A 21,093-nucleotide genomic window follows, 5' to 3' on the forward strand; every position below is an offset into this window, starting at 1 on the left:
ACAGAACAGTCTTTGCGGTTTTCTAAGGTGATGCTTTATGGGGATATGTTGTAAACAGGCACAGGCCTGTGGCATTAGGTAACAGCCTACTTGGTGTTTGCAGAGACGCAACAGTAGCTTTCCTTTAGTTTGCTTAGTTCATTCTCAAAAGTGAGTAGGGTCTTTAACAAATGTTAAGGTTGAAAATAAACTAGCTTGAGCAAAATGGGAGACATGGAATAGTGAAAAGGCAGCCGCTTTTTGTTTGGGTGATTACTCCTCCTCTAATAAAAGATCCTCATATTGACAGCCCTCCTCCTAAGCCCCCTTAGAACCTGGTTTGACCTATGAAGAAGGGCCAGGATGGGCTTTCAGTTTCTTCTGGCTTTCAGTTTCTTCCTACTCATTTAGGCTCATTCCTACTGTTAACTTTTCTAGAAGCTTGACCTAGGGTGGACCACTTGTCAAGAAGACTTACATATCTGCAGGCAACCTTTAACCACAGGTTGGACCCTCCTCAGTGTCTTTCACTCAGACCAGTCAAGGGGCATCATAGCCCTGAATCAGTTTTCTTTCCCCTTTGTGGTATAAAATTTTATATTAAAGACAAAAGAGCATAATTAAAGGATAACAGTTTTATTAGTATCACAGGGTCAATTTTTCCCTTTCCATCCAAGCATCCAGAGTCTGGTGTCCTTTGGTCAATTGGCAGGTTCAACCTGGAGGCCACTGGAGCTGCCGGCCCCCAAGTACATGAATGTGCAGATGATACACAGATTGTGCACCCAGCTTCCCATCGTTGATCACTGAAATTGAGCTTAGGGTTAGGGAGTCAGGATCACGGCAGAGGTCAAAGAATGAAGATCATATTGAGAAGTAGGAATGAGAATTCATAGGTGAGGGACCAAGGGCCAAAAGTCACTCACCAAGTCGGTATCCATCTCCCAGGCCCTCAGCCTTTGCTATCTTCTTGGCCACAAGGAGTAGGTGTCCTAGAAGCTATAGGGAGAGCAGAGGGACATAGGTGGCTTCATTCATAGGGAGCAAGACCTCTAGCTGGGTCCAGGGCTCTTCCCAGTCAAACCCTGGCCCTGTTCTTCCCACCTGCTGGTCGTCTTCTTCAGCCTGGCTAATCCGAGGAATGGGCTTCTTAGGAATGACCAGGAAGTGCACAGGAGCCTGAGGGGCCACATCACGGAATACAAGACACTGGGGGCAGTGACAGGCCAGAGGCCACATTAGTTCAACAGGGTGGATGGTATCGACAACATTCCTAAGGGGATGGGTCCTAAGAGCACCCCACCTGCTGGTCCTCATAAAGAATGTCAGCTGGGAGGCTCCTGTCCAGGATCCGGGAGAAGATGGTTGGGGCTGCTCCCCCAGGAGTTGCCTGTTGGGCCTTGGCCACTTCATTCCCATCAGTCACACCTGCAGCTCCTCGGACCTGAAGGTAGATCGACCATATTCAAAGGAGGGAGCTGGCAGAACCTGTGATCTGGTTTTGTTAACTTCGTCCTTCTAAGAACCTATTTGTGGTTCCCACCCAGGAGGAAAATTCCTGAATTTCAGAGCACCAGCAGCAAAGGGTAGGGCCAGATGGTGCTGGACCTGGTTAGATAACAGGCAGTATTATTATCCAGGATTCAGCAGTGCAGTTGATTCCTGCTCACATGTCTATGAAATATAGCACTGTTTAGGGAAAGGATCTAGAATGAGATACTGGGGATTTTGGTCTCAGTTCCTATCTTACCACACCACTGAATTACCTCAGATAAATTCCTTCTCTCAGCTTCTAAAATAAAGGGGTGGTTTCCATAATCTCTTACGATGGCTTGAATCTCTTTCCACTCTCACCTTGTTAGTACATTTCCACTTATTTCCGTTGTTTTCTGATCTTTAAGCCTTGTCGCCTGTTTTATTTAGGTTTTAATGCAATCGCCCTGTTTGACACTAGTTGACCCCTCATCTGGGTGTCACATGTGACTCTGAATTTTAACTCTTGTCCCTTGAATGAGTGGAGGTAAGAGTTCAGCTAAGTGATCTCTGCTTCCCTAGCCCCAGGGGACTGCGGGTAAGGCAGTCCCAGTTTCCAGGGGATTCAGAGAAGGCTGACGTCAGTGCATCACGTTGGGGGAGAATGGGAGGGAATGAATTCTCTGACCTCCCAGCCACTTCTGGCAAGTGCAGAAGAGAAGTTAACACTAGTGCTCATTAGGAGGCCAGAGGCCTGAGGAGGGCAGAGCACTGGCTCCATGAAGAGAAAGCTCATTTCCTGCAGGGGGCACCGGGCCAGCTGGGCTGCAGGCAGTGGAAAGAAGGCGGCAGCCGCTGCAGTGACCCTGTCCCGACCTCGGCGACCGGGCCTGCGCAGGGCGGGGATCATCACTAGTTCGTTCTCTGCAGCCACCAGTTCGACCTCACCGCACAGCCCCGGAGCTTGTGCCTCGGAGGGGCAGAGGCCACAGGCAGGACCTCTGCGCGGCTCTGCGCGCCTTCGGGAGCCCTGGCCCCGGATGGCTTCGGAGCCCGCAGGACCCCCTACTCGCTCCCGCGCCACTTCTCACCTGCCCCCCGCGCGCCCCCGTGGCCGCCACGGCTCTGCGCGCCGCGCGCAACCCGGTGGCCAGCACCACGACTGCCGCCATCTTCCCGGAGCCGCGGGAATCTCTCACCCGGGTCAGCACTCGGCTCCGCGGCCGGCCGGGGGTGGGGAGTCCGGGAGCGGGGAAGCGCGGTAGCGGCGGCCGGGCGAGCCCTGCTACCCCATTGGAGCGCGCCCCTGGGCACGATTCGTCCCATTGGCTCTGCAGCCACTTTGGAGGCGGGCTCTTTTCATCTCATTGGCTGCTTCTACCAACGCGAGGACAATTTTCCATTCCATTGGCTTCGTCTTGTAGTCCGTGTGAACGTTCTTTTCCCATTGGATCCCCTAACTAGTTTCGCTGTGAGCGAAACTTCCGCTCCATTGGAAGGATTAAGGAGCCTGGAGGTGGGATTTTCTCCTAGTTGGATTTGATACACAACCCTGGCTTCTAGGTTGCGGCTCCCGAGTGGGTGGGGCTTTTCGTTCTTGGTTCGTCCTCTTCAGGTCTGGTTCCTATTGGTGCGCGGGGAGGAAGGGGGCGTGGCTCCGTCACCTGCTGCAGAAAGGGCTATTTTAGACCCTCTCGCTGCTTTGGCCAGGAGGAGGGCGGGGCTCTGGGGACATCCGGCGCTTATTGGCTCCAAGAACCACCCGGGATGGGGCTAAAGGTGAACGGGGATGAGGTGTGTTTTTTTGTTTTTGCTTATTTGTTTTAACTGGCGGGGCTGATGCGCAGCATTTTCTCCACAAGGGCAGTTTTAGTCCCTTGAGCATTTTGGAGATTTTAATGTACTTATCTAAGGGAAATTCTTCCTTAATTCTATGTTCTTGTTAACGCATTCACTCTATAGGTTAAAAATTCTGTGGTTTTTGCATTTGTTTTTTTTTGAGCAGGCGGAGATAGGAGTGTCCTATCTTGCCGCACAAGTATTATAATAAGCAAAGGAGTATGTATTCATTGTTCTTTTCTAATCAGAAAAGGTGTGTGATACAGTTAGCTCGGTGCCTGGCTTTTTTTTTTTTTTTTTTTTTTTGAGACGGAGTCTTGCTCTGTCGCCCAGGCTGGAGTGCAGTGACGCGATCTCGGCTCACTGCAAGCTCCGCTTTCCGGGTTCACGCCATTCTCCTGCCTTAGCCTCCCCAGTAGCTGGGACTACTGGAGCCCGCCAACACGCCTGGCTAATTTTTTTGTATTTTTAGTAGAGACGAGGTTTCACCATGTTAGCCAGGATGGTCTCCATCTCCTGACCTCGTGATCCTCCCGCCTCGGCCTCCCAAAGTGCTGGGATTACAGGTGTGAGCCACCGCACCCGGCCGGTGCCTGGCGTTTTCAATGAGTCAGGTTTGCACTGCTGGAATATATATTTTTGACATAAGAAACGTGGGGGTCACAAAATACTAATGTTCTCAGACACTAAGTAAGTTTTAGTATGACATCACATAGAACAAGTTACCACTGTGTTTCTTTGGTTTTTCTTTTTTTCTTTTCTTTTTTTTTTTTAACACATGGCCTGATACATATAGGTGCTCAGTAGTTGTTGAATGAATAACATCTGGTGTTTCCTGTCATTTTTTCACAATATGTAATACTATGTATTGCATATGATACTAACCCATGTGTAATCAATTTTTCATATTTGTACAGTCTATGTAAATATAGTTTGTATTAGCTGCTTGTTATTTCCTTCAATGAGTTTATCATAGAGTATTAATAGAGTAATCCTAACTCTATTGTTGACTATTAGTTGAATTAGTTTTAGGTGAATGGTTATCATGGCGCTTATAACTACTGTCGCGAACTCTCTTCTAGAGATAGTACAATCTCTTTTGTATAGCTGTATTATTGTTAGAAAGTCCTTTCTCCTCCAAAGGGCAGACATTTGATTCTGTGATTTTCCCCAGGGATCCTAGCAGTCCAGATTACATTCCTTCCTTTGGAGGAACAGATGGCCCCCCTAATTGTGAGGAAATGTAGAATGGCCTCTTTTCTGGGCCCCAGAGGTTGCAGTTCTCTGTGGTGCCTCTGGGACACTGGGAGACCCTAGAATTGTCCTGGAGAAGGGCAAGAGATAAGTGGATCTGGGATCTAGGAAGAGGAAGGAAGCCAGTCTGGAGGATAGGTGGATACAAAGCACTTTGAAATTAGTTATTTCTTTGGTTCTCATAGAAAGCAGGCAACATAGAGGTTATTCCTATTTTACAGGTTCAGAAACTCAGCCTAAAGAGGGACAGTGACTTGCGTGGGGTCACAGAGCCTATTAGTGTTAGAATCTCCTACTCCCATAAGAATCTATGGACTTCCTAGTCACTTCCCACATTCACTGATTTTGATCCCTGGCCCACAGTCTTCTCTACTCCAAGCACTTATCACCTACAGTTGCCCTCGTCTGAAAGATGTTATGCTCTGCAGCCTCTGAACACTGTCTCCTGTACTTCAACCCCTGCCCCTGTATCTGCTACTGTACCTCATTAGAGACTTCTCTTCCTTTGACTGCTCCCTTTTTCTTTTTTTTTTTTTTTTTTTTTTTTGAGGCGGAGTCTCGCTCTGTCGCCCAGGCTGGAGTGCAGTGGCGCGATCTCGGCTCACTGCAAGCTCCGCCTCCCGGGTTCCCGCCATTCTCCTGCCTCAGCCTCCCGAGTAGCTGGGACTACAGGCGCCGCCACCACGCCCGGCTAATTTTTTTGTATTTTTAGTGGAGACGGGGTTTCATTGTGTTAGCCAGGATGGTCTCGATCTCCTGACCTCGTGATCCGCCCGTCTTGGCCTCCCAAAGTGCTGGGATTACAGGCTTGAGCCACCGCGCCCGGCCGACTGCTCCCTTTTTCAATCTGACATTTGCCTCCTGGCATCACTTTCTTTCCCTGTTGGTACCGTATGCTCCCTTCACATCCTCACGCCTTCTTTTGCTTAGTTTTCCTGATCATCCTCCCTGATATCCTCACATCATCAACCCATTAAATATTTGGCTTCTCTGCTCCTCTAACTAGGTTCTCACTTCCAACTGTGCCCAAATCCTAAACTACCCACTGATCAGGTTTTTCTCCAGTTCCCTACATTAGCCTTCCCAAACCTTCCCCTTTCTTCTCTTGTCTCCTACTCCCTACTCTTATCCCTCTCCCCCTGGACCCCCAGCCATTGGCCTTATCTCCTACTTCACAGGGCATATAGAAGCCATCAGAGGGGAACTTCCACAGGTTCTTGTTCCCTGAAACTCTGGGAAGGCTCCATCCTCTTCCTTCCTCTTGGTCATAGGAAGTAGTGTTTCTCCTGTCCAGAGCAAATCCCTTTACCTCTGCTTTGACCTCATCCCTTTCCTCCATCTCTGGGATCTTGTCTCACCAGGCATCTCTTCTCTCTCTTCTGGGTCCTTCAAGGTCCTTTAGTTTACTGGCCTCTTTCCCTTTTCCTGTCTATGAAAGTGCTTCCTTGACTCCACAACTCCCTCTGGATATTGTCTGACTTAAGCTTCTTTAAGAGACTCCTTGAAACTCACTGCTGTTTGACTCCTGCCTCCACTGCACCAGTGTGAAACTGCACTCTCTGAAGCTCCCAGAGATCTTCTAACTGCAAAACCCAATGGATACTTTTCAGTCTTTATCTTATTGGTGCCCCAACTGCATCTAACATCACTTCCCACTCTATCCTTCTTGAAACTTCCTCCCTTTTGGCTTCCTTGAAGCCACTTTCCTTCAAGCAGGCAGCTTAAATGTGGGTGTGATGGAGGCAGATGGCCAGATCCAGGCTTTCTCCTGTGCCTAATAGGTGTCAACTCTAAGTTATTAGGCAGTCTCTCCCTGGGCTGGGATCTACCTGCCCCATATGGAGCCAAGTCAGGTTCCAGTGACTCCTCTTTTATTGCTGATCTGGGCCAGACTCACAAAGGCCTGTGCCAGTTGCTGACAGTGTCTGTCCCTGGAGGAGGGAAGAGCAGAGGTGAAAGGGTCAGGTATGGGGGTCAGAAGGAAGGCCAGGCTGGAGGTTGTGTGAGGCAGGGAGTCCCGGGGAACTAGGGTGGGAGCTGGGAAGGCCAGAGGGCCCCTGTATCGGCAGGGCCTCGAAGTCAGAGTTGCTGAGGATGGCTTCTCGGAGCACAGACATCTCTGCAAAAGGTACATAGTCTGCTCCTGGGGGTGAAAACCAGTGCAGATGTGGGATGCAGGTAGGTGGGGGGTGGGGAGGTGGGCTGAGGGAGCGCACTAGTTCTGGAGGGGATGGTCGAGGATGGGAGTGCCTTCCTGCCTGGCCTTCTGACTACAGACCCCGGAATGGCCCCCTGTCCCAGGTTTCTGCCTCACCGTGAGGTCTCCCTCCTCGTCGCCGGGTCCTCTGGGTCTCAAAGAAAGTCCCGTGTTCCTCCCAGCGCCGGTCACAGGCCGCACAGAGGAAATTAGACTCAAAACAGCCGCAGCAACAGCCTGGGGCAAAATTGCAACCAAGAAGAGTTTAGGAAATGGTGGTATCCCCAGGAGCTGATCACATTCTCATCTCTTCCTCAGTGACCGCATGCCCAAGGCTCTCATACTCGCTCCCCATCATTATCCCCAGACTGCATCCTATCCCCACCTACCCTGTTCCCAATATGCCTCTTGCCCTAGAAGTTACCATGATGCCTGCAGGGATGGGGCCCAGTGGCTGCATGTTCTTCGTGGCTGTGTTTGCAGCGACATTGGGCCCTCCAGGCCTTGGGGTCAAAGGTGGCCCGTCTCTTGAGCCAGAACTCACCCACCTCCTCTGGGCGTGATGGGATAAAGCAGAACATGAGGCAGCGGCACTTGCTCACCTTGCAGGGCACGGATATGTCTGTGGGATTGGGGATGGATGGTAGGGTTAGACCAGTATCTGATAGGACCTTGCCTTCTTGTGCCAACCCCATCCTCCATCCCCGCCACCCCCATGCACTCAAACATGCTTTTTTTTTTTTTTTTTGAGACAGAGTTTTGCTCTGTCACCCAGGCTGGAGTGCAGTGGCATGATCTCAGTTCACTGCAACTTCCACCTCCTGGCTTCAAGTGACTCTCCTGCCTCAGCCTCCTGAGTAGCTGGGACTACAGGCACGTGCCACCATGCCCAGCTAATTTTTTGTATTATTATTATTTTTTTTTAGTAGAGACGGGGTTTCATCATATTAGCCAGGATGGTCTTGATCTCCTGACCTTGTGATCTGCCTGCTTCCGCCTCCCAAAGTGCTGGGATTACAGGGGTGAGCCACTGCGCCCAGCCACATGCTCTCTCTCATACTTCCCAAGACATGACAGAGTACAGTTATTCCTCCACACTCAAGAGGGGCTGGTCAGTTCTCCCTTACCTGAGATGATCCGGTGCTCTCTCAACAAGTGTCCACAAAAGCATCTGGACTCATCCCCAATCCGGAAACAGTCCCATAGGTAATGGGGGCAGCGCCAGCCAATGTAGAGACCTAGGTATGCAGGATTAATAAGGAAAAGTGAGAAGTAAAAAAATTCTAAGCTCCCCCAAAGTGTTCTTACCTATCCCTTGATGGGGGTGAGGGGGTGGGGGGAACTTACCTCTCCCACCCCCAGGTATCTTTATCTCCACCTGAAAGTCCTCACCTCTACCCCTTAGATTTTCTTTTTCCTTGGGATTTTCTCATTACCCCACAAGTGTCTTCAGTTCTCTTTCTACACAGGATCCACTCCATCTCTGTCAGCCTGCCAGAGATGACTCAAGAGAGTCTTTGGTTTCTGAGCAGGAAGATTATAGATGAAATTTTGTTTGAGGCTGAACATGAATCTCACTGAGTTCTCTGTGACCACAGGGATTCTCATCTCCTCTCCTGATCCCACTAAAGCCCAACTTTGCTTTGTTTTCTTGAAGTGTCTAAGGTGAGGGAAAGGGAAGATGATTGGCCAAGTGTACAGACAATGGGATTGAACTTTGCTTTGTTTTCTTGAAGTGTCTAAGGTGAGGGAAAGGGAAGATGATTGGCCAGATGTATGGACAATGGGATTGGCTCCTAGGTCCCGAAGAGGAGGAGGAGGTTGGATAGCCCTGGTGCTGGAAGGTAGGTGGAGGGTTTCCTCTCAAGTCTCCAGGTTGGTACCTTAATACCTCCCTCTGTGTTCCTGGTGCTATTGTCCCAGTGCCCTCTATGTACCTAAGAAGGGCTGCCAAAGGTTCTTCAAGGGTCAGGAGAAAGGGGTAGGTAGCAGTCATGAGCGGTGAAGACCAAAAATTATACGTTGTGAGGCTAAGCAAGGAGGCGTGGAAAGGAAAGTGAGGCTAAGAAGTGTCCCTGAGAGTAGGCACCAGTAAGAGGTCACAACCCTTGAGAGCTGGTGTTCAGCAGTGAGGTCTGAATCCCTGACTTCGTGACCAGTCTTGAGGTGAGGGTGGTGCTCCTCACCATTCAGATTTTCTCATTCTCCATGAGAGCTGAGAGTACCCCAACTTCTAGCCAAGAATCCTGTATGAGGCCCCATGGAGTGGACCTCCAGGTGTAGGATTCTTAGTCCCAATTAAAGGCTCAACTGAAATGTCACCTCCACTAAAAAGGTGTCCCTGACTTCCCCTGTCTGTCTGGGCTCCTCCTCTTGCCATCCGTAGCTCCTTGTGCTACTCCCATCGCAGTACAGTGCATTATAATAGACCATTCCTTTGTATTCCTATTAATCCATGAGTTCTCCAAGGGAGCTGTCTTTTCACCCATATCTCTAATCCTAGTACAGGGCCTGGCACAAAATGGTTGCTGAGAGAATGTAGATCGCCTGATTAAACAAATGAGCTCATTCCTTCAAGAGGAAGAGAGAGCCAGTATTCAGGCATAACCCTGAGGCTCCGTAACACGAATAAGAAGAGTGGCATCGTCTGGTCTTTGACTCTGGTCAGGGCCACAATTCACAATTCCGTGCCTCAGATTAAGTTTTCTTGTCTTACCCATAGTCTGTCAGGATCTAAAGCCTGTCTAGATGTGGCTTTTGGCTTTGCTGCTTCTGTCTCGATGCTGATTGCCTGTAGTGCCACTGCCCCCTTACACCAGGGAGGCTTTGTTGAGAGAGCAGGGTATAGGCAGTCACAATGCGGGTGGGCGGGAGCCAGGATTCCACTAGAGGAGTTCTGAATTCTGTCTGGAGTAGCAGGATACATTAAAAAAACAGGAGGTGAGGCCCATAGATCAAGGCCTGCTCGGAGTACCCGGGGAGGGGGAGTCAAGTCCAAGCACTAGTGTAGGAATCAGTGCCCAGCATTCAGATGAAGAAGACTGGAGTTTGAACAGGGAGACTGGTGACTATACTTCAGATTCTGTTACAAGTGTTAGTGCTCTTAAAGTGGGACAATTGGAAGGTGGCTGTGGATTCCAGTGGGACCCTCTACTCTCTGTCTTGATTCCAAACTCCCTTCCTGTTGTGGGTGGACAAGGCCTGGCGGAGGAGGAGACATTGTTTGGGATGCCGTTTTGATTCTGTCTAACACAGTCCAGTTCCACAATCACATAATCACATTTGCATGATGACATCTCTTTATGCATAGTATGGCTCCATAAAACACACAGCTGTCTTTACAGGAACAATGTCTCCAGCCTAGCCCTTTCTCCCGAGCTTCAGACCCGTATGGCCAGCTGTCTACTAGATTCTTGGGCCAGCATGTTTCATAAGCGCTTCAAATGTCTTATGCCCAATTATTCCCTCCAAACCTGGCTTTCATCCTTTGTCCTCTGTTCATCCAACACATGCCTACCAAGCATCTACCCTTTTCCAGGCAGTCAGTTAATGGCACCATCATCCTACCACTTACTTATGCCAAAACTTAGGTGGCATTCCAGGCATTTCCCTCTCTCTTATCCTATACATCCAGTGTTCCAATGGTCAGTTTCACTTTGTTAGCTTTTCTTTTCTTTTCTCTTTTCTTTCTTTTTTGACAGAGTCTTGCTCTGTTGCCCAGGCTGGAGTGCAATGGTACAACCTCAGCTCACTGCAACCTCCACCTCCCGGGTTCAAGCAATTCTCCTGCCTCAGCCTCCCAAGTAGCTGGCATTACAGGTGCCCACCACCATGCCTGGCTAATTTTTTGTATTTTTAGTAGAGACAGGGTTTCACCATGTTGTCCAGGCTGGTCTCAAACTCCTGGCCTCAGATGATCCACCCACCTTGGCTTCCCAAAGTGCTGGGATTACAGGTGCAAGCCACCATGCTCAGCCTGTTAGCATTTCTTGAACCTGTCTACTTCCTAAGCCCATCTACTTCTTACCTGGTTATGACCAGTGCCTCACAATGTATTCACTTGCCTTTCCATACCTCCTCTCTTAGCCTCACAACTCCAGTCTTGTCTTTCTCCGGTCTAGCCTATTGCCAGAGTGATCTTTCAGAAACAGAAATTCGCTCATGTTATTGTCCTACTTAAAACCTTCTAGTGACTCTCAGTTGCCCTCAGGATATAATTCTAGCTTTTAGCTTGGCACAGAAATGCCTACAGAATTCTGCCCTTCTAGAGCAGAGCTGGCTCTTCTCCCCCACCACTCTATGCATCAGGCATAGTGCATTGCTGTAGATTCCTGCTGTGCCTTACCCTATCATGTCTCATCTTACAGCACTCTTTACTTGGCCACCTCTTCTTACTCATCTTACAGATATCAGCTGAGAAGTCATTCCTTCCAAGGCTTATTATTCCTCAAGCACTCCAGATAAGATGCCCCTTTTTTCCTGCTCACGCAGCAGTCTAGGATAACCTTGATTATAGCAATTATTAGAGTGAATTATAATTGTCCTTATACTTATTGGTATCTCTCATTAGAGTGCCAAGTATTTTGGCTTTGAACCCCCACCAGCATTACCACTTCCATAGCTAGCTCAATGCCTGGCACATAGTTGGTGCTCAATAAATGTTTGTTGAATGAATAAAAACAAAGGTTACACTTGATATTTCTGTACACATCACATATACTGTTATGGACTACCCAGGACTCAACATCCCCACTATTAGGAGGGGACCTCGAATATAATTGTTCAGGGTTGAATGACACGAATTTCTTTATAAAACTTCCTGTTTAACAGGAAGATGAAGAAGTTCAATTTGAAGAAGAAAAAGAAATACAGTGGCCTTGAGGAGTGGGGAGTAGACAGGAGGTTCTAAGAAGGGGAATGAGAGAACTGAACACATCCTGCATTTTTTTTTTTTTTTTTTTTTGAGACATTCTGTCACCCAGGCTGGAATATACTGGCACAATCACGGCTCACTGCAGCCTTGACCTCCTGGGCTCAAGTAATCCGCCCACCTCAGCCTACTAAGTAGCTGGGGCTACAGGTGTGCACCATTATGCCTGGATTATTTTATTTTATTTTTGTAGAGATGGGGTCTCACTATCTTATCCTGGCTGGTCTTTAACTCCTGGGCAATTAAGTGAGCCTCCTGGCTCAGCCTCCCAAAGTTTTGGGATTACAGATGTAAGCAACCTTGCCAGCCAGAATTTGCAAGAAAATAAGAGTAACCGAATATGTTAATATAGCAAACAAAGCCATTTCAATGCCTGAATTGAGACTGGGAAACAAATGAGATCACTATGACTTTCTTGGCTCGGTGGCAGGGCGGGGTGGGGGTGGGGGGGCAAGGGCAGGGAGGTGGAGGGTTCCTGCATGGGAAAGGGGAAAGTAAATTTCACGGAGGAGGGATAAGCATTTAGAATTACTTGGTTGTCTTTATATTTTAGGCCTGTCATCAGAGCTCTGTTCCCATCATAAAGGGAAAGGAAGTATGAAGGACCGAAATAAATGTCATAACATCTATTGAATTCAGTCTAGAAAGACCTGAATCCTTATAGCAGGTCAGGGTGGCCCTCTTACTGAAGGTAATCCCTATAGATACGAATTTCCATAACACAGGTAGACATGCTCATGCACAGGATGGCATGTTTTTACAAGTTCATCTGTACGCAGCATGCCACTAACAGGACTTTCAGGAGGACTAATCGTAGGCTGTGGCTTGGAATCAGCAGGGCCAGAGGACACAGCTCTCCCCTTTGGTAACAGAACTCAAAGCTTTTGGGCACCCAGCATGGGCCTGGCATGCAGGGGTGTCAGCCTTTTAATGGAGTTCCACCAAAGGGACTAAGGTCTTTGTCATGTCAGAACAGCAAGTCTCCTGGGGACTGTCCAGGGTCCTGGGCCATCTCTGCTTTAGGGTCTGTAGGCTCTCTAGGCCCTATATCTGGGGTGGGCCCATGACCCTTCTGTTTTTAATAATTTTAGTTCAGCTACCTGTTTCTACCTGGGCTTTATATGAATCTCCCCACTTTTTGTCTGCATCCACCCTTGTATTCCTTGGCCCACTTGCCTGCTTCTTTTCCACACAGGTGGTACTGCCATTTCCAAAAGGGGCAGCTATCTGCTGAATGTTCAGGTTCCCAGATCTTTTGGATTAGAGGATGCCCATGGGCCTGTCACAGGCCTCGGTAAGGCCACATGGGCTCACCTGTCTGGATGGCATTCAGGGCTGCATCCTTCTCCCACTGGAAAAGATTGTTCACCTGAGCACCAAACTCCTCTCTATGCATTGCCTTAGCCACTTCCACCAGCTCTGTCTGCTTAGCAGGGACCACTGGGCGGGCTGTGTAACCTAGGATGGGAGGGGATGAGTAACCAGGGGGAAGTGAGAAGGCCCTAAAACTAAGAGAAGGGGCCGTGTCCAAGAGTAACCCAGTCTCCTCCTCCTGGGGCAAGTCAAGAACAGTGAACAGTAGTGAGAACAGGACAGGGGAGAGGACAGGTGCAATTACAGCTAACTCCTTTCTTCTTCTTCTTCTTGCCTAGTTGGTGTCCAGGTTGGGCTGTGTGATCAGTGCTGTCACTGGCATCTACTCCCTTTTCAACCTCTCCTGCTTCTTCCTCCTGCTTTTCAGATGCGTCCATTTGGACCTGGGCTGAAGGGCCTGAAGGAGAGTGTTCTGGAAGGCTCTCAGATTCAGAGAAATGGGTAGACCTCCTTGTCCATGGGACCTCATTGGAAGAAAACTCAGAGGAGAGGTCTTCCTTCAAAGTATCAGAGGAAGACAGAGAGACATAGTTTCGTGATTGGGGAGGAAGAGTAAGGTGTTTCTCTGGTACCACTGAGATGGGACTATCCAATGAAGCCTCATAGGTAGGGGTCCCTGAAGGAGTCTCAGAGATGGAAGGCTCCTGATGGATTTCAGGGGAATAGGCCTCTACGGGGATCTGGGAAGGGGATGGCACCAAAGGGGATTCAGAGGTATGGGGCTCTAAGGGGGTCTCAGAGGTGGAAGGCTCCAAGAAGCTTTCAGAGATACGGTTCTCCTGTAAGTCCTCAGCAGAGGGGTCCTTTGAAAGGGGGTGCTCCTCTGCATCCATGGTGGTATGAGGCTCTTCTGTGATCTCATCTGCTTCCATCTAGTGGTAGAACAGGGTACAGGCTTCATTAGTTTGGAAATAGAGGGCCTGTAAGTCAGGGCACAGCCCAGGGTTCGCAGTGCATTATGGAATTTGGATAAGATTCTCAGTGCACCTGAGATATCAGAGGGAAACAACATGAACTCTGGGTCTTAGAGTGTGATGCCAGGAGGTTCACCCATGTGTCCAGACCTCATATGGCATGCTGCTGTGGCTTGTTAGGGAGGTGGAATTTAAAGATTGAAAGACTGAAGTAGTTAGAATCTCATCAGTAGATGGTAGCAGAGAACCATGTCCCAGGAGGGAGTCTGAACACCGCCACTTGGCCAGTCCAAGAGCAGGGTCCTTGGCATTTCGTAAAACCCTGGAGGTCAGACCATGGAGTTTTAGAGACTGGCAATACCAAGCCAAAGTTGGGGTTGGCTCCTGAGAGTGCAGGGGAATGCTATGTCGCATAAGGCAAGACTCTGCATGCAGCCTGGTTTTGTCTAAGCACCACACACATCTTCCTCCCTTAATGATGTCATTCATGTTCAAAGCTTCAACTACTTCCAGTTGTGTACCAATGACTCCTAAATTCAAATTTCTAGCTCAGACCTCTTTCAACCTCTGTACTTCACACTCATATCCACCTGTCTGCTGGCCTTCCCTTCCCTTCCCTTCCCTCCCCTCCCGTCCCCTCCTGTCCCCTCCCCTGCCCTCCCCCTCTCTCTTCCCCCTTCCCTTCCCTTCTCTTTTCTTTTGTGATGGAGTCTCGCTCTGTTGCCCAGACTGGAGAGCAGTGGCGCAATCTCAGTTCACTGCAACCTCCTCCTCCTGGGTTCAAGTGATTGTCCTGCCTCAGCCTCACGAGTAACTGGAATTACAAGCATGTGCCACCATGCCCGGCTAAAGTTTGTATTTTTAGTAGAGACGGGGTTTCACCATGTTGGTCAGGCTGGTCTTGAACTCCTGACCTCAGGTGATCTGCCCTGCTTGGCCTCCCAAAGTGCTGAGATTACAGGAGTGAGCCACCATGCTTGGCCCCTGCTGGGCATTTCTAACTGAGTGTTTCCACAGGCATCAAAACTGAACTTTGGGAATTATCCTAGTCTTCTCCTTTTCCCTTAGACTCCATCTTCAAACAGGCACCAATAACTGTATTTCCTATCTTCTAAATATTCCCCAAATGCATTCTCTCCTCTCCCTTCCAATTTTATTCAAGTTCTCATCATCTTCAGCCTTTGTGTGACAACTTTGCCCCTCTACTTCCATCCACAGCATTTTAATCCATTCACCCATTCTTTCATGGATTTATGTAACTTATACTTTTACAAAGAGCCTAATCTGATGCTTTTACTGAGCCACTGTGCTAAGCTCTAGATTGAGCTGAGTCTGAGAGAAAGACCGAATAACCAACAATGGCAATACAAATAAATTGATGTTGTGCTGGGGTGAGCCTAGGATACTGTGGGGAGGGGGATATACCTAATTTATCCTGTAAGGATGTAGTCCTCCTTCCTGACCCAGTCAGGATCTTTCTAAAGTGCAAACCCAACACTGGCACTTTGTGGCTTAAAAACATTCCATGACTCAGTCTAAAGGATTAAGTCCAAATTTCTTGGCCCTGGCATTCAAGGCCTGTCATCATTTTCAACACAGCCTGAGGATTCCTGCCTTAAATTTCCATGCTCCCTAATTTCCCCCCATGTTCCAGAGAGACTAGATATATCACTCCTTAAACTAATCAGAGCCTTTTTGAAGTGGACGTTTGGGAAGGGAATTAGGGGCAGAGGTAGGATTATGGGGAGGAAGATGACCAGAGTCAGCTAGAGAGTAAAGGGGCCTAAGGGTGGAGAACCAGAGGATGGAAGGTGAGGAAGGGGAAAGAGAAGGGGAGGAGGAAATTGGGTGGAGGAGGAGAGTAAGGATGAAAAGTACAGAATGTGGGCCAGGCATGGTGGCTCATGCCAGTAATCCCAGAACTTTGGGAGGCCAAGGCGGGTGGATCACTTGAGGTCAGGAGTTCGAGACCAGCCTGGCCAACATGGTGAAACCCCGTCCCTACGAAAAATACAAAAATTAGCCGGGCATGGTGGCCCGTGCCTGTAGTCCCAGCTACTGGGGAGGCTGAAGCAAGCAAATCACTTGAACCTGGGAGGTGGAGGTTGCAGTGAGCCCAGATCACACCACTGCATTCCAGCCTGGGGGACAGAGCGAGACTTTGTCTCAAACAACAACAACAACAACAACAACAAACGACAACAAGAAGTACAGAATGTGAAGGGACTGAGGGGTGGGAGAGAGACAGAGGTCTTAGGGGGAGGAGGGGGAGGGCTGTTGGAGAAATTACCTACCTCTGGGTTTTGGCTTGGTTGTTACCAGTCCTTAGGTCAAGACCTTGCCTTAGGATGACAGGGGGAGGTGTTGATCCTCAGGGAGGGAAAGCTCTTGGTTGTGGACGTGCCCCAGCTGCAGGCCCTGCGTGTTGAAATGCCTTGCCTGAAAGTCTGCTATCTGGGGAGGGGACTTGGCTATCTGCAGAACTTCGCAAAGGAGCTCTGGCATGACCTGGGGAAGTGGGTAGGGACAAGGGGTCCAGGGCCAATGAGGGAGGGGCTTGACTGAAGCCTCCGGAACCCGGGCCGGGAGAGTAGGCACAGGTCACCAGGGCAACTGGAACGCCTAGTAGTCTCCGTGGCAACGGCGGTCTAGTCACTTCCCCGGTGGGTGCGGTCTCCTGAGGAGCTTGCATTGGGCCTCGAGGGGGCGAGCCCAGGGGGTTTACTTCTGAAAAGTGGGGTGTGTGTTGCGGGATCTCTGTGAGCGAGTGTCTGGGTAGGATCTGCGGAGATCTGTGCGTATATCCGGGGGAGTCTGGGATTGTGAGGATAGGTTTCCTTTGAGACATCTGTGGGCCGGTCGTTGGGGGCTGTGAGGATCTGAGGGGACCTCGGGCTCTGTGCTTGGGTGAGAAAGGCAGGGTCTTGGGTAGCGGGGCGGGGGCGGAGTCTGTGTGTCCTCGAAGCCCGGCAGGACTAAGTTGGAGACCAATAGAGTAGGGCGGGGGCGGGCTTTACTGACAGGGACCAATTGAGCCGGCCGGGGGGGCGGGGCGTCATGCTGACGTCAAGCCGAGGCCGCCGCCGCGGGGCCTGGTTATCGCCGGTTCAGCGCAGCCCGGAGTCGCCCAGGCCTGAACTCCCACCCAGATCCCCGGCCCCCACTCCGGGCCCGTGAGGACACCGGAGGTCACCCCCCGGGGGTGGGGAGCGGAGCCGCGGGTCAGCTCTGCGAGCGCCCCGCGCTGGCCTGTCCGGCCCCGCCCCCGCCCCGGGCCATGGCCCAGCCCTTGTCCCGGCCCCTCGTCCTATCCCGATCCCCGCCTTGGCCCCCAGTCCCGCCCTCGCCCCGCTTCCCAAATCGGCCCCAACCCCTGCCTGGGTCTCCATCCAGGACCCCCTTCCAGTCCCTGCCCCTGGCCTGGCCCCCATCCCGGCCTCGGCCCTCGTTCCACCCCCTGTCACAAATCTCAGCCCAGGGCCTGTCCCAACCCCATTCCCAGTGTTTGCTTAAGGCCCTGGCTCAACCCCGTCCCTTGCTGCAGTCCCCATCACAGCCCCTCCTTCCATCCCACTCCCTGCCCTTGTTCAAGCCCCAGTGTCCAGCCCAGCCCAACCCATTATCTCAGCTTTTGCCCTCATCTCTGTGTTTACCCAAGTCTCTCCCGCTAGTCCCCCCCATCTCTTATACTCTGCCCCTCTCCCAGCCTAGACTCAAGTCTGGGTTTCAGCTGCCGCCAGCCCTATTGCTGCTGTTGCTGTTCTCTGTCCTTGGCCCGGGGGCTGGTGAGTGCAGAAGCAGGGAAGATTGAGGCAGGAATGGGGTTCCGGCAGGGAGGGGTGGGCTGGAGAGATTCAGGAGTGGTGGGACCTGGGGAACTAGATCACTGGGGAGCAAGTGGGAGAAATAGAGAGGAGAGAAGTCTTACAGAACAGAGGGATTGGCAGGGTCAAAAGAGTGGTAATTAATTGGGTTTGAGGCTCAGCAGGTGGCTTACAGTTTCTAGGACAGAGACTCCAAGATATTTTCTGGTGTCTGTCCTGACCCCACTTTGACTCATGCTTTTCCAGGGAAATCTTGTGGGCTTTGCCCCTGCTCACAAAGTTTGATGGGGGAGAGACAGTCCCACACCAGAAGCCCCTAGTGCAGTCTGGGAATATATAGCCTAAACCTTTGAGATATTGGGAATGCATTCAAACAGCATGAAGAAGAGTTTTAAAGATAATATATAGCAAACAGATGAATATGGATTAATTGCCATTATAATGAGTTTTCTTCTTGTAATGATTCTTGTTCCAAAGAAGATTGATTTGCCTAGGAATAATTCCTGATACTTTTAGAGCAGGGCTGAAACTCGGAGGCCATTTTACAGATGGGGAAACTGAGGCTCAGGGAGGGAGCAGTTTGTCCAAGTTCAGGTAGCTTGTGATAGGCTGCATGCTGGGGCTAGAAAAAAGGTTTCCTAATTCCTATCTCATACTAGTGGGTTTTTTTTTTTTTTTTTTCTCTCCACTGCAATGTATACTTAATAGAAAAACAGACCCAAGTGGGGAAAGGCTCAAAGCGTAACCTCCCTTCTCCCCAGTCTGCCCACAAGGGGGCTTTATCCACAAACTGTTCCTTATTTGCTGGGCATCAGTCAAGGGCCACCCTCCAGTGGGGAAGTGACTTGGACAGGAGAGAGGTCCAATATTTTAATGGGTGGAATGTGGGAGGAGGAGGGGGTGTCTTGGTCTAGGGGATGTGCCATGAAGATGGCTACATCATGAAATGACTCTAGTCTTCATGGCCCAAGTCCATAGCCACCTCTGGTGTGTGTCACTCTAGGATGGAGATGTGCCTGATGGAGTCTTAGGAAATAACAGCCAACAGAGCAGCTAGGGGTGGAGAGTGGGTATGAGTGAGCTCTGGGGGCCTGGTTCAGTGTACAAACTTAAGGAGATGAATGCACATGAAAGGTCACAGCCCCTGCAGAGATGTCTGGTCACTTACGTGTCTATGTGTGTAACTGAGGGATTGTGGGAAGGCTGGCAGCGTGTGTACATGCTTGTGTGTTGGTGAGTGTAGACACATGCATGTGTGCGGGGTGCATGTGAGCCAGTGTATCTTCTGAGCGCCTGTGTTACGGTATGAAGGGGAGGGGACATGTTGTGGCCCATGTACATTCCTCTTCAGCTCTGCCTGCTCGTCATATGAGCAGATCACTAAAGTTGTGAATGGGGCTGGAGACCCTTTCTCAACAGTTCCAAGGGTGAGGGCAGTGTTGGGTGCCTCCCGGAACGAATATAAGTTATCCATCCACCCCCAGCCAGTCCCCTTGAAGGAAGGAGCCGTGGAGGCACTCAGTGTTGATTATTGCTGCTGTCAAGTTGGGCACTGGGCAGATGCAGTAGCCAGTCAGGTTTTCAGTTTTGGTAACGGGGAGTTTATGCTGTTGAGCCAAGTTCCTAGCTTCTATCCCCTGCCATCATGGCTGCTTCATGCGCCATTGAGCAAGCATTGGGCGGGTGAGGAGAGCAGGGTGACTGATGGCCACAGAGCATATACAGCTGAAAGTTGTGGATAAAAATACTGTTGCCCAGAAGCGGGTTCAGGTGCTTTGGGGAGAATTGTAATGAAGTTGGAAAGGAGTACCAGTCCACCCAAAGGGAGGCAGGGCTGCCTTTAGTGCTGTTAATAGTGAATGCCTTGGCAATTTTGGACCTAAGTGCAGGGTGCTCTGTGACCTAATGGTCGCGATGGGTTTTGTCTGAGAAGAGGCTGGCAGGGTCATAGGATCATCATGGCACAGGACTGCATAGTGCTTATTGGTTGCTTCGGTTTCATTTCAGGAATGGAAGTTATCTCTTAGGTCTAGTGGTCCCATTCCTGATCCTTGGATCTTTTCCTTGGGCTTAGTTGAGGACCCACACATGCCTTGCTAGTCAAAAAACAATGGGCTTTTATTCTACCTAGTGCTGTTACTAGCAGGGCTAGCCTCAGCCTATGTGTTGTGTGGGGTGTGCGTGTGTGGTGTGGGTGATGGTCGGAATCACCCTAGCTTCATCATAGAAATATTGGGGAACCTGGAATAAGTTCATCCGAACTCGGTAAGGGCCTTACTCATGCTTCCTCTGGACATAGCTCTGAAAGGCCCTGTTCAAACCACAAACCAAAGTTTGGAGTGAATGGGGCTGTGGACCCTTTTCAAGCATCTGCCCTCAGAACTTCTTCCAAGTTCCTCCTAGCATTCCCAGCTGCTGCTCACTCCTTTATCTCACAGGCCTATTCTGTGACCTCTGTAGCCCCTGGCCACGTGGGGATGGCTTAGCTAGTTCCCCAGTTCTCCAGGCCATACCGTGGTCCTTTGAATTACAAGCATCTTTGTGCTTGTCTGTCCATGTTTCCCAGAGGTCATTAAACTTTTCACCACTAGCCCTCTGAGGGTCTGCACTGAGAGACTGACCAACATTTCTCCTAACAGTAGCAATGGTTGATCAGATGACCCATCCCTGGTACCAGCTTTGAGGAGGAACAGCCCCTCCCTAACCCCATCAGAAGGCGTGCTAGAGTTCTGATTTCTTCTAACAATAGTATCCAGGCTGTTCACCTCTTAGCCTTCTGCCTCCTACTTAGCACAGCGAGGGTTCCTAGGAAACCTGTCTCCCCCATCAGTGGGTTCCGTAACCTTTATCCCTCTCGGATGCATCTCTGTCACTCTCTGAATGCTGCACTGGTAGCCTCTCTGGGTTCCTGGGCAGTGCTTAGCTTGCAAGGTGGCAGGCTTTCCTTCTTGACAGTTGAAACTGATCATGTGGTCTGAACTGGACAGACTAGTCCTTGAGTGTAACCATGACCTCCAATGGCCCCCACCTATGTAGGGCAGCTCTCTGGGGTGACTCCTGGGATTGCTCTGGTTCAGCGTTCCTCCTTCAGCAGCCTCCCTTTCCCTTTCTTTTTTATTTCAAAAACACCTCATTTTTGGAGTTAATCTCTCCCATCTCCAGAGAGGGAGATAATTGGACTAGGTTAGCCCTAAGGGTATTTCCTGCTTGGCTGAAAATGCCCCTCCAGAGTAGTCGGTACCCCAGCCCCGGGTGTGTCCTGAAGCTGCTGAGTTCCCCACCTTCTCACCTGTCCTAGAGGTGTCATCT

The 21,093-nt window shown here is 50.2% G+C and overlaps 3 protein-coding genes across 13 annotated transcripts in view; 1 reads left to right on the forward strand and 2 right to left on the reverse strand.

Moving 5' to 3' along the window:
• Positions 1-599: 599 nt before the first annotated feature.
• On the reverse strand, positions 600-6,398 carry LOC105485746 (histidine triad nucleotide binding protein 2). Of its 2 annotated transcripts, none has more exons than XM_071077993.1 (5): positions 6,375-6,398; positions 1,283-1,423; positions 1,084-1,188; positions 906-978; positions 600-785 (listed from the first exon to the last, which is right to left on the reverse strand). In XM_071077993.1, the coding sequence occupies exons 1-5, from the start codon at positions 6,381-6,383 to the stop codon at positions 694-696; spliced, it is 420 nt and encodes a 139-aa protein (XP_070934094.1). In that variant the 5' UTR covers positions 6,384-6,398; the 3' UTR covers positions 600-693. The 2 variants fall into 2 exon arrangements, with proteins under 2 accessions (XP_070934094.1, XP_011746514.2); XM_011748212.3 differs by lacking the exon at positions 6,375-6,398 and adding an exon at positions 2,544-2,688.
• On the reverse strand, positions 6,395-16,870 carry LOC105485745 (family with sequence similarity 221 member B). Of its 7 annotated transcripts, none has more exons than XM_071077991.1 (7): positions 16,255-16,868; positions 13,291-13,918; positions 12,987-13,130; positions 7,870-7,980; positions 7,345-7,364; positions 6,860-6,979; positions 6,395-6,476 (listed from the first exon to the last, which is right to left on the reverse strand). In XM_071077991.1, the coding sequence occupies exons 2-7, from the start codon at positions 13,916-13,918 to the stop codon at positions 6,417-6,419; spliced, it is 1,083 nt and encodes a 360-aa protein (XP_070934092.1). In that variant the 5' UTR covers positions 16,255-16,868; the 3' UTR covers positions 6,395-6,416. The 7 variants fall into 7 exon arrangements, with proteins under 7 accessions (XP_070934092.1, XP_024649815.1, XP_011746508.1 ...); XM_024794047.2 differs by having other exon boundaries at positions 6,395-6,688; positions 7,167-7,364; positions 13,321-13,918; positions 16,255-16,745; XM_011748206.3 differs by having other exon boundaries at positions 6,395-6,688; positions 7,167-7,364; positions 16,255-16,743.
• A 148-nt stretch (positions 16,871-17,018) lies between these two features.
• The window catches only part of LOC105485743 (transmembrane protein 8B), a 37,675-nt gene continuing 33,600 nt past the window's right edge, over positions 17,019-21,093 (forward strand). Inside the window, exons 1-2 of one of the 4 annotated variants that reach the window (XM_071077985.1) lie at positions 17,019-17,181; positions 17,667-17,745. Coding sequence is in view for 3 of the 4 variants with exons in the window: in XM_071077984.1 (XP_070934085.1) it covers positions 17,238-17,745 (508 nt within the window). In the remaining variant the exon portion in view is untranslated. Of the gene's footprint in view, positions 17,182-17,202; positions 17,746-21,093 lie in introns of those variants that run through there. The other 3 variants (XM_071077984.1, XM_011748204.3, XM_011748205.3) reach the window with 3 other exon arrangements.

The sequence above is a fragment of the Macaca nemestrina genome, chromosome 14, assembly GCF_043159975.1.
Source record: "Macaca nemestrina isolate mMacNem1 chromosome 14, mMacNem.hap1, whole genome shotgun sequence".
In the NCBI taxonomy this organism is placed as follows: domain Eukaryota; kingdom Metazoa; phylum Chordata; class Mammalia; order Primates; family Cercopithecidae; genus Macaca; species Macaca nemestrina.

Coding starts and splice junctions, on each gene's coding strand:
- LOC105485745 (XM_011748206.3), bottom strand. CDS start 13,918: ATGGAAGCAGATGAGATCACAGAAGAGCCTCATACCACCATGGATGCA. Junction 7,981..12,986: donor CCTGAATGCCATCCAGACAG/GTGAGCCCATGT, acceptor CTGCATACCTAG/GTCTCTACATTGGCTGGCGC. Junction 6,980..7,166: donor CCATCCCTGCAGGCATCATG/GTAACTTCTAGG, acceptor ATTTTGCCCCAG/GCTGTTGCTGCGGCTGTTTT.
- LOC105485746 (XM_011748212.3), bottom strand. CDS start 2,624: ATGGCGGCAGTCGTGGTGCTGGCCACCGGGTTGCGCGCGGCGCGCAGA. Junction 1,189..1,282: donor TTCTTTATGAGGACCAGCAG/GTGGGGTGCTCT, acceptor CACTGCCCCCAG/TGTCTTGTATTCCGTGATGT. Junction 979..1,083: donor CTGAAGAAGACGACCAGCAG/GTGGGAAGAACA, acceptor CTCTCCCTATAG/CTTCTAGGACACCTACTCCT.